Here is a 10,970-nt window from a genome sequence, read left to right on the forward strand (position 1 = left end):
GTTTTAAGTTGTTTTTATCAGCATCTGACCACCGTTTGAGTGAATGCAGGGAGACTGAGTGGAATGCTGGGAAGTGTCCTTTGTAGAGACCTTTGTGTGGGAGGTTTGCATGCAAGTGCACTCGTGTTTGTGATTGAGTATTCTAGGTGTACACTCCTTTGGGATCTGGCTAAGCTTGGAACAGCTGATTTTTGCTGTAGTGCAGGAAAGTGCACCTACCACACATAATGGCGGGGCCATTCGTAAGAACCACACACAAGATTTCTGCCTAATATCTGAGAGCATCTCTTGATAGTTTGAAACTGTTTAAATGTGGAGCAGTTGTTTGTCAGTAGCCACCTTGGGCTCCTCTAGAACTCTCAGGATTGTTTGACCCCATTCCAGGAGGTGGCTCCCTGCCAAGGCACAGATAGCACCGTCTGGGGCATGACTCACCTAGAAGGGTCCACAGGAAACCAGAGCAAGGGTAGTCCCCCAGTACGTCCAGCAGGGGCCCCATCCACACAAGGGCTCTGGCCAGTCGAGGTGTCCCGGACCTCACCATATCATGATTTTGACCGTGAGACTCCCCATTCTCCGATTTTGTACTCAACAAGCAGCCTTCTGCATTGGCTCCCTGGTGCCTTGATCCCAAAAAGGACTGGAAGGTTTCCTGGATGAAAGTCAAGAATATTCCAGCACCTGCAAGCAGATTCTCTCACAGTCTCTCAAGTGATCTTCCCTGTGCGATTCTTCTTCAGTCCACAACTGAAGAGACGGATCATCTCTGGGAAGACAGACACTGTCTGGTTCCTGAGCCCATGAGGCCCAGATTCAGTCTGAAGATATGAAGGTACCTGGATGCAATTGAACAGGTCCCATTAACCCAACTGAGATTCTTTCAGAAAACCTGCTATGGTCCAAAGTGATGTCCTAATCTAGGTGCTGCCCCCACACTGGAACGCTTCCATGGCCTTAATTCCATTCCGGGGATTCAGCTGGGGCAGGGTGGCCACTGTTAGGGGTTAGAGGGGCTTCCCGCTTGAGCAGCGTTGGACCAGGTGACTCGTAAGACCCTGTGTGGGAGATAGGATGAGTCTTTAAGGACAGAGTTGTGTTCTTGAGTCAGGTAGGGACAAGTGGCTGTGCCTTTGTCCCTTCTTGGTAACTGCTCATGGTCACCTTGGAGAAAGCCGGCTGAAAACCTGGGTGGTCAGAGTTGCCTCAGCCGGACCCCACCACAAGCTCCTGGCCTTTCCCTTCCTCCAATGCACAGAAACAGAGTGTGTATGTCTTGAGATTTAGTTCATAAAAAGCCCTGCTCCAATGTGGTTTTGGCTGGACAGAAAGGTTTTTGCTGACAGAATGGGCACTCTCAGACCATTTAGATGCAGAGATTTAAAACTTGGTTGCAAAGGCTTGAGGCCAGTCTGTCACTTCACAGATTCTGGCTGGCAGAAGGAAACATTTCCTGCCTTCTTGGAGAAAACTTGTCTGAACCTCACTGTGGTAGAAGGACTTGGGTATCCCAAGAGGATTGTTTCTATTCTTTTTATTCATCCATCCAAACAGCCAAGAATCCATCTGACATCTAGTGAACCTCTACGTCGTGTGGGTCGTTATTTCTGGGCATTGAAACAGTCATGTTTCCTGCCTTCCAAAAGCCTTCTGTCCAGGAATGAAAGTGAACATGTCACTGGCCCAGGAGAGAGCACATGCCGTGAAAGAGGTACTGATGAGAGGGCTCTGAGTTCAGAGAAATCACGGAAGGCTTGGTGGAGGAAGTGATATTTGGATGAGGCATGAAAGGGGAGACGGGATGCAGAAATAGGGAGCGAAAGCATTTTGGACTGAACGGCCAGTGCAAGCAAAACCCAGGAGTGGGATGTGCCAGGTGTTATCACTGAGCTGCTTATTGATGCACAATTAGTTTGGAGAAAGATTGGGAACTTCTTCAGACACCTCTCATGTGCCTTTTGCTACTGGAAGGGTAATGCTGTGCTTGCTGAATGAATTCTCAAGATCAGGCATGGGTGCGGTGGCTCACGTCTGTAATCCCTGAACTTCGGGAGGCTGGGGCAGGAGGCTTACTTACACCCAGGAGTTCAAGAGCAGTCTGGTCAATCTAGCGAGGTCCTGTCTCTATGCACACACACAAAATTACCGGGATGTAGTGGCGGGTGCCTGTCTGTAGTCCCACCTACTCAGGAGGCTGAGGCAGGAGGATCGCTTGAGCTCAGGAGTTTGAGGCTGTAGTGAGCTGTATCATACCACCACACTCCAGCTTGGGCGACAGAATGAGACCCCTGTCTCAAAACCCCAAAACAACAAAGGCCTTCTTGACTGCTTTTCAGTGTCTGGAGCTGGCCTGTGTGTCCATTCTGACCTGGGAATGTTAGAGGTAGCAGCCTGCCTGGAAAAATGCTACACCATCTACCTCTGCCTCTGGGGAACATCAGCGCAGGATTCAGTCCAACAGGTACCTGTTTAGCGTCTACTGTGTGACAGTTGCAATTGGAGAGCAAAAATACAGAAGGTGGCCAAGCATAGATGGAGGAGCTAGCATGCCCCGGGCACTTTGGATACTTTGTCTCATTTGAACTTGAAAACCACCCTGTGAGGCTGATGGTTCTTCCCATCTTACACATGCAGGAATAAATAACTGGCCCAAGATCACAGCTTTGTAGCAGAGACAAGATTTGAACCCAGAGCAGTCTGCCGCCACCACGCAAGGACCCAAATAACAGGATAAGCAGTGCTAGGAAAAGTATAAACACAGCTTGGCAGTTCACGGAGAGTGAAATCTGCTGCAATTGAAACTGCATCACGGAAAAGGTGACATTTGGGGGTGGGCAGGGTGGCTTATGCCTGTAATCCCAAGTTTGGGAGGCTGAGGCAGGATTGCTTGAGGCCAGGAGTTTGAGACCAGCCTGGGCAACACAGCGAGACCCTGTCTCTAAAACAAGAAAAAAAAGAAGCCAGAATCGATGGCACACACCTGCTGTCCCAGCTACTTGGGAAGCTAAGGTGGGAGGCTCGCTTGAGCCCAAGAGGTTAAGGCTGCAATGAGTTATGATGGTGCCACTGCACTCCAACCTGGGCAAGAGTGAGACCTTGTCTCTAAAAGAGAAGGTGACATTTGAGATTCACTTCACGTGATGAGCCTGTTAGCAAGGGAGACTTTTAGGTTGAGGGAAGCTATCGCACCAGGCTATAAAGGCAGGAAAGCAGAGGAGCTTACTAAATAGATATGGCTGCATAAAAGAGGCTGGAAAAGCAGATGATACTAAGCCTTGAATACCAAGGGCTGGTGGACAGTGGGGAGCCACTGATGGTTCTGGAGCAGAGGAGTGACACAATAACATTCAGGCTCTGGGAAAATGAAGCTGGCATTGGTGGACAGGATGGATATGCAATGAAGGATGGAGGGTTTAAGAACCATTAGTCCTGATACTGTCTTCTTAGGGGTGTTACATGACTTGCTAGTGTAGAATAATTGCTGTTGTCTGCCTGCTGGTTGACTGTCTGATTCATGTCCATCTCCAGCATCCAGCAAAAAACCAGAAGCACAATTTGTATTAAACATATTGAAGAAAGAATGAATTTTAGTATTCAGTTCTCTGGTGGTGACATTGCAAAGAACCCCAGTGAAGCAGACAAATGTCCATGAAATCCTAATCAGACTCTTCATTGAACTTGAGAATTTCACTGTGATTTCTGATCGCTTATTTAGCAAGTTATTTACTTTTGCATTTCATGTATAGCTTTTGTTAGGTGCTAAATAGGAACAAAAGCAAAACCAATCCAAATCCTGTCATCAAAATTGGAGAGGAAAACTATGAAACATTTAGGTGACAATGTCCCCTCCCAGCTTTGACACAGTCCCGTTGCCTAGTTCACTCATCCAGTGAATTAGCACACATAAAGTACTTAATAACCGTGCCTGGCAAATGCTGAGTGAACAGCAAATGTTAGCTATTGTTACGACCATTCATTCATTCATAGAACACCAGTGATTAAGTGCTAGCCATTATGTGTGCACTATCATACATGCTAACTCAAACCTTGCCACAACCAACCTGCTGGTGAAATGTTTCATCTGACAAATGCAGAGACTGAGGCTGTGACCATTTATCAGCACTTAGATTTCAATGTGCACACGAATTATCGGCGGGGCTTGTTTACTTACAGACTCTGATTTGGGAGGTCTGGGGTCAGGGCCAAGATTCTGCATTTTGAACAGGATCCCTGCTGCTGCTGCTGCCGTCACTGCCCATGGACCACACTGAGTAGCAAAGGTCTAAGCAGAGCCACTGCTGCCAAGTGGCAGGACAAAGCTCTTTCCTGGAACCTCTGACTTCAAGTTCAGGGTTCTCCTTTCCTTTTTTCAGTCCCTTTGCAAGTTTGCTGCTGGGAGTCAAGTGATTGTTCTCTAGATATAGGCAAATGGGATTTAGACAGGTCCCTTGATGCAGTCATCAAACATTTATTGAGCCCTGGGAAAGCACAGGGTAAAAGCTGGGCTGTGGCCAAAGCTCACAGCCTGGTTTGGGTGTGTTTGAGTGGGTGGGGGCGGGCAGGGGTCCCAGCAGCCTGCGCTGGAGTCTTGCTCCTAGGTTTCAATGTTTGTTTCGTTGGAAAGTTACACAACTGTAAGATCATCAGTCCCATTGGTGCCTTAAATCCGTCATGCCCCGGATGTCACCTCTCTCCAACCTGCCCGCATCAGCTCCTTCTCCCTGTGTTTCCTGTTTCTGCAGAGGTCATTACCCTCAGGTGGTTGTATGGCCTTCTTTGGCATTTTCTCAGCATAGTTATTTAATGAAAATGTGAGGGAACCAATTTCACTAGCCCAGAAGGACGCTTTGCCCACCTGATGTAGGGAAATGGAGGTTTAAGCTAAGGGCAAATTTCTCTCTAGTGGCCTGAATGAAATTGACACCAGAGGGCGCCTCAGGACCACTTTCCCTGCAGACGAGGTTTGCTCTCCTCCCCCACACCGGTTGGTTTTGCTTTAAGACATGGTCTTGGCCGGGCGCAGTGGCTCACGCCTGTAATCCCAGCACTTTGGGAGGCCGAGGTGGGTGGATCACGAGGTCAAGAGATCGAGACCATCCTGGTCAACATGGTGAAACCCCGTCTCTACTAAAAATACAAAAAATTAGCTGGGCATGGTGGCACGTGCCTGTAATCCCAGCTACTCAGGAGGCTGAGGCAGGAGAATTGCCTGAACCCAGGAGGCGGAGGTTGCGGTGAGCCGAGATCGCGCCATTGCACTCCAGCCTGGGTAACAAGAGCGAAACTATGACTCAAAAAAAAAAAAAAGACCTGGTCTTCTGGTGATGCTTGGCGGAGGATTTGAGTCATTTACAACGGCAAAGTGCACATGCCTGTCCTCCCTTTCGTCTCCTCCTTTCTTTTGCTAGCACAGAGCTTCTTCACCTTTTAAAGGTCACGACGATACATCCCTTTGATTTTCTTTGCTCTCCTCCCTGCCCTGGAAGTCCTGAACGCTGTGCGCAGGCCCTGGGAAGGGTGAGGGGAGTGGACATTTGTTGAGTGTGAGCTTTGCCCTGTTCAGTGCATTGGCAGGTGCTTTGTGCCATTGAGCAGGCGAATCCCAGTCCCTTAAGAGTTCATCAGCGTATAATAGATAATTCCATCTTTGGAAGTAACATCTGCTGAAATAAATTGCTTCCGGAATAGGCTACATTCCTCCTGGTGGGAATCCTTGGGTGCACTACATTCTTCACGGCTTCAGAATCAGGAGTTTGGAGTCAGCCCCTCCATGTTGAACTCTCCTCCTCCTCTTCCTGTGTCCTCACAGCTGAACTGCCCTGGACACGCTGGTCTTTCCAAGATGACAACCAGCAGGCCTGGCTAACACGGCCATACGAGAGCGTGGGTGGCTGAGGACAACGTCGTGAAGAAACGAAGGGCCAGGGAGGGAGTGAGGACACCCCCTCGGGTAGAACGTCCCCTCTCTGGCCCCCAGGGGCCTGTATATCAAAGAAGGGGTGTGGATAAGACGATCTAAAGCTGCTTCTCACTCTTAATCTTTGCCAGTGGGGGGGATTTGAGGCCTGATGACACAGTGGGGACAATATTTTTAGGTTGGTATTTTTCATGCTTTTCACATTAAACCATATGGCCAGCAATATTCCTTCCAGAGACTGCATTATCTTGAATAAGATTGTAGGATGTTAGAAAAAGAGAGTCACAGAAACTTAGTGTCATGGAAAATGAAGAGAATTTGATGCTGGAATCGCAGGCGGGGCCACCCGTGTCAGACTTGTTCCCACTGATTCCAGGGCTTAGCACATTGTTGGCACAAGGTAGGTGATGAGAGAAATAATGAATGGATGAAACTGTAGGGAATTAAATCCTAGAACGATGGATAGAATCTAAGAATCGAAGAATATTAGAATTATGGGAAAACATTATTCACTTATTCAGAAGAGGGAGCTGAGATCCCAGGAGTGGGTGACAGTCTCCTGGGTGCTGAAGGGCCCATGGCTCCTGGGGCAGGGTTCTTTCTGCAGAGGAGGGGTAGCCTGGGAGGCTAGTGATGGTCCAGGCCACATCTCTGAACTCTCAGGCAGGGATGGGTTTGCAGGAAGGGAATTTTCCAGAGGGAGGACCTTTGACGTCAATGTTCCCCAGGCCTGGGACTACAGCAGCTTGAGGTGGGACCTTGAGGGGCAGGGAGGAGGCTGAGCACAGCCTTAGCAGGGCGGGGTGGGTCCGGTGCACAGCTTGTTGGGGTAATGGGCATATTTGCGGTTGTAGGTGCCCAGGTTGTCGCGAAAGCAGAGGGCAGCCCTCTTGTCACACTCGCAGGTCAGCCGCTGGCAGGCGGTCCTGCCGGCTGGATGGGACAAAGTGAGTCAGGAACCAAAGAGGCTCAGGACACGAATGGGACAGCTCTTGGCTGCTCCTAGGTCCACGTTCATGACCTGGACCACTCCGTTCTGATGGAAGCCCAAGGTCCCGGGTTGTTTCAGGGATGGTGACAAGAGACAAGGGCGGGGCGTACTGTAGCTCAGGACAGGGGAGGCTGGGAGCTTGCCGTCGCTGTCCCTCCTTGCTCTCCCGAGCCCACGCTGACTGCTCTTAGCTCTCCCCTGCCTTAGGGACACTGCTTGGTTCACTAACTGTCATTGCCCCCAGCCAGGGGGATTTCTAGGCAACCCCTGCACCCCTGTGTGATGCGTTGCTGATGGCAGACTGTGGCCATCAAGCAGAGAGGACAGCTATGAAATGACAGCAACTCAATCTGATGGCTATGTGTGCCCCAGAGCGACGTGGGCCCAGGTCGGAGGCCATTGGAACCAAAGCTGGGGTCTGCTCAGGGCCCTCTCCTGTGCTCATCAGAGTAGAGAGACCCCAGTTGTCTGCCCTGCCCAGCCTGGGAATCAGACTTCTGCCCTGACCTGCCCTCCCAAGAGCCAGCTGGCATCAGCTCTGTCGGGGCCCAGAGTTCCTCCTCTTTCTGCTGTAGCCGCCTCTGTCACCTCTGCCCACTGCGGCTCTGGCTCCTCTTTGTCCCCGTGACTGTGTCTCACAGCTCAGGCCAGGTGCCTCGTTTCCCCGCTTGAAGGATGGTCTCCGCCTCCCACCAGGGCTCTGCCCACGCCTGCTGTGTCAGCAACACTCAGGGCTGGAAGGGACTTATTGCTGAGTGGGTCAACCTTAAGCGGGTCAACCTTGAGCGGGTCAGCCTCTTTTGGGGGGCTCTTTCTAGGAGCTGGACTGAGCTGCGGAAGTGGGTAAGATCCTTTCCATTTTATAGATGAGGAAACAGGCTTTCCAGGGATTACATCACTTGTCCAAAGTCACAGGCTGGTAAAAGGTGAAGCCCAGGGTAGGATCCGGAGCCCGTCTCTACCCATCTGCTTCCTCCTCTAACTCAGCCTCTCAGCCCTACCCGGCAGGTGGCTGCTCCTGCCTCGCATGGACTCCCAGCAACAGGGAGCTCACCACCTAGCACATCGCCCTGCCGAGGGGACGGCTGCAGAAGAAACGGAGCCAGCTCTGCCGCTGTGGTCCTGGTCAGCTCTGCCCCGCCCCCAGGACACACTTGAGAGACCCGAGTCTTCTCCTGTGACCTCCGAACCCTTCCATGCTGCACCACCCGCCCACCAGGCCCTGCCCTTCTCCCAGGCCGCTCCTGGCCTTGTGGCAGGGAGAAAGCTTGGTTCTCTCATCAGGTGTCCCTCCACACTTTCACTTGGTTTGGGCTCCTTTCCTGGGCCCGGGACCAAAGGAAAGCTAACTGGTCCAAGTGGGCATTGGACATGGCAAAGTTGTGCAGATAAGACCAGCCTGACAGTCCCAGTGAGGAGTCAGCCTTTGGAAACCACGTCTGCTGTCCCCAGTCAAAGCCCCAGCTCGCTCTGTCCTAGGGACTTCACCTTTAGCTCCTGCTGAGGCCCTGCTGGGCCCTGGCTAGACTCAGCCCCCTCTGCTCTTCTTTCGAGAGGCCAGAGCTGGGAGGTGCCTGTGGGTAGGGAGATGCCTGGACCCGAGCACTGCACTGGTGGGCCACCGGCTTCTCTGGCCCGGGTACCCGGTAAACATGTGGGTCTCCACTATTTTATGGTGACTGGAAACCCCATGCCTCCAGACTGGGGTCTGGGTCTGATAAGGCCCAGAGGGGTTTCCTGCCTTCAGCTGCCTCTGCCCACCTCACCACAGGGTGTCTGGGTCACTTCAGGGCGGTCCACTTACCGCAGAAAATGCCACGTGTGCTGGCAGAGAAAAGATACTTTTCCAGTTTGGGCTCACAGCCCAGCTTCTCCAGACGCCCGTAGCAGCAGTCGTGGGCATGGCAGCACCTGTAAGGGTCATGGTCGACCTGGGAGGACCTATGAGCCAGGCTGGGCTGGATCAGGGGTTTCTGGGGGCCCCAAGCCCAAAGCAGCCCAGAGGAGAGGTCAGCCTGCGTTTCCCAGGTGCCTCCCAGGTCCCCCCTTCTCTCAGGATGCTCCTCCAGCTCCTCCATCCCCAGGGAGGCCCCCTGCAGTCCACTTCCTCACCAGTCAGTCTGGTCCACCGGCCAGTGGGAGCCTCCGATGCCGCAGTAACAGCCGTAGTCATTGTACTGCAGGGCAGACTTCCCTGTCATCTTCTCGATCATCACCCCGAACTGGACCAGGTTCCCGGTGGCCAGGGCCACTGTGGAGAGGGAGGGCCCCACTCTCTGCAGCCAACTTCCCCTGATGTCCCCCCAAATCCGATCGCAGGCATTTCTCCAGTTGTGCAGTTAAGCTGACCTCCCCAAAGCACCCCACTCTCAACAACAACTGTGGTAATAAGTAATAATATTGCCAGTGACATCCTTGGCACCTCCATCCCCTAGTCCTCAGCTCCAGTGTGTCGGCCCCTCCAATGTCCCCTTCCACTCTCCTCCTCTCTGTACAACGATGTCACTCGTTCATCCCTTCCAGGGGCTCCCCACCAGCCATGAGTCCTCCCCAGGTGTCGGCCCTTGTCTCACCCAGGAACACTCTGTCCCTCCAAGTCTCGTCAGATGGCACTGGACGTGTCTCCTGACTGCCTCAGCTGACCTCCCCGAGTTCCTCCCTATGCTCCCGACTTAGCTGTGGGGCTGAATCCTGCCCACCTTGGCAGGTTGGAGCCAAAAATGGAAGCTAGGGTAGGAGAGGGAGCCCAGGGTGTGCTGTCCAGGACGTGCCAGCTCCTGGCCCATGCCCCTCACCTCTCCCAGGCTGCATTCTCCTCCCTTCTGCTCCTGCCATCACTGGCTCAGGCAAAACTGGCCTCAGGGTCACCCTGGTGGCAGGAAGGGGGCGGCCTCCAGTGCTTGGCATCCACCATGCCCTCGGTAGGCCAGGCTCAGGGGCATCCAAGGAGCTTGGGGTTGCCAGATGGGGCAGGAGAAGGCTGAAGGTCATGAAGGTCACTTACCCAGGAGGCAAAGGAACATCAGCACGTGGGGAGGTTTCATCCCGGGCTTGCGGGGAAGGGAGGTGAGGGGCTGAGGAGCACACGAGGCAGCAGAAGACTGCAGCAGGGGCACCTCTGATCACAGGACGCCTCCCAATTAGTCCACTCCCTGTGATTAACCCCTGAGTGCCAGTGATGCAATGATTCTTTCAGGTCTGACAGTTTGGCCAAGTGCCTGGGGAGGGGCCAGCTGGGGCCTGTGGGCTCTGCTTCCAGGCAGTGTGGCAGGTATTCTCATGGCTCTTTCTTCTCATACCCTTTTCATCGCCCACCCTTTCCAAAAAATCATCCATTGACCACGCTGTGAGGTGCCGGCTGTGCGGGTGCCGGTCATTCTTGGTGTCTTTTTCTCATTCCCACTTGACCGAGGCCCAGAGAGGCGAGAAAGTTCAGTCCTCACAGCCGGGAAGTGCTCAGGGCCAAGTCCATCCTGTTTCTCTGAGTTTCCACCCAGGCAGAACCACCCTCCTGCTCTGGTCTGTGACTGGGATCACTGACTGTCCACTTCTGTCACTGTTCCGGGCCAGGGAGTCACTGGGTGTGTGGCCTTGGAGTCCTGGTTCTACGGCATATTAGGTGGCCTTGGGCAGGTCCTTTCCCTGGCTTGGAACCTCGGTTTTCCCGCCTGTATTGCAGGAATAGAAGGCATCCCCCTTGCCTCTTGCACAGGTGAGTGGAAAACTCAGACACAACCAAGCCGCCGGCCCAGTGCTTGCTATGCACCAGGCCCCTTTCGAGCAGGACCATAGCCCCATCCTGTGTGCGCTGCAGTCATCCCCATCTTACAGAGGAGGAAACCGAGGCACATGCACACGTGGTGAGCTAGATTTTAAACCCAGGCAACCCAAAGGGCTTAACCTGGACCAACTTACCCAGCACGAGGTGGAGGCGGGGCCTAGCACCCATGCTACTTTTAGCAGCCCCGAGAGAATGCTTCAGTTTCTTATCAAGGTAGGAGAAAAATGAGTACCATCCGGCCTGGATTATATTTGTCTTCAAACCAAGACAGTCATAACATTTAA

General features: G+C 52.8%; 1 protein-coding gene across 1 annotated transcript; it reads right to left on the reverse strand.

The window, feature by feature from the left end:
• Nucleotides 1–5,593: 5,593 nt before the first annotated feature.
• PLA2G2E (phospholipase A2 group IIE) lies at nt 5,594–10,695 on the reverse strand. The gene is made up of 4 exons (XM_032301211.1): nt 10,607–10,695; nt 9,018–9,230; nt 8,710–8,816; nt 5,594–6,847 (listed from the first exon to the last, which is right to left on the reverse strand). Exons 1-4 carry the CDS (start codon nt 10,693–10,695, stop codon nt 6,705–6,707), a joined length of 552 nt encoding a protein of 183 aa, XP_032157102.1. The 3' UTR covers nt 5,594–6,704.
• Nucleotides 10,696–10,970: the final 275 nt, after the last annotated feature.

This window comes from Sapajus apella, unplaced genomic scaffold, assembly GCF_009761245.1.
Source record: "Sapajus apella isolate SASKATOON/1434 unplaced genomic scaffold, GSC_monkey_1.0 scaffold43, whole genome shotgun sequence".
Classification (NCBI taxonomy): Eukaryota; Metazoa; Chordata; class Mammalia; order Primates; family Cebidae; genus Sapajus; species Sapajus apella.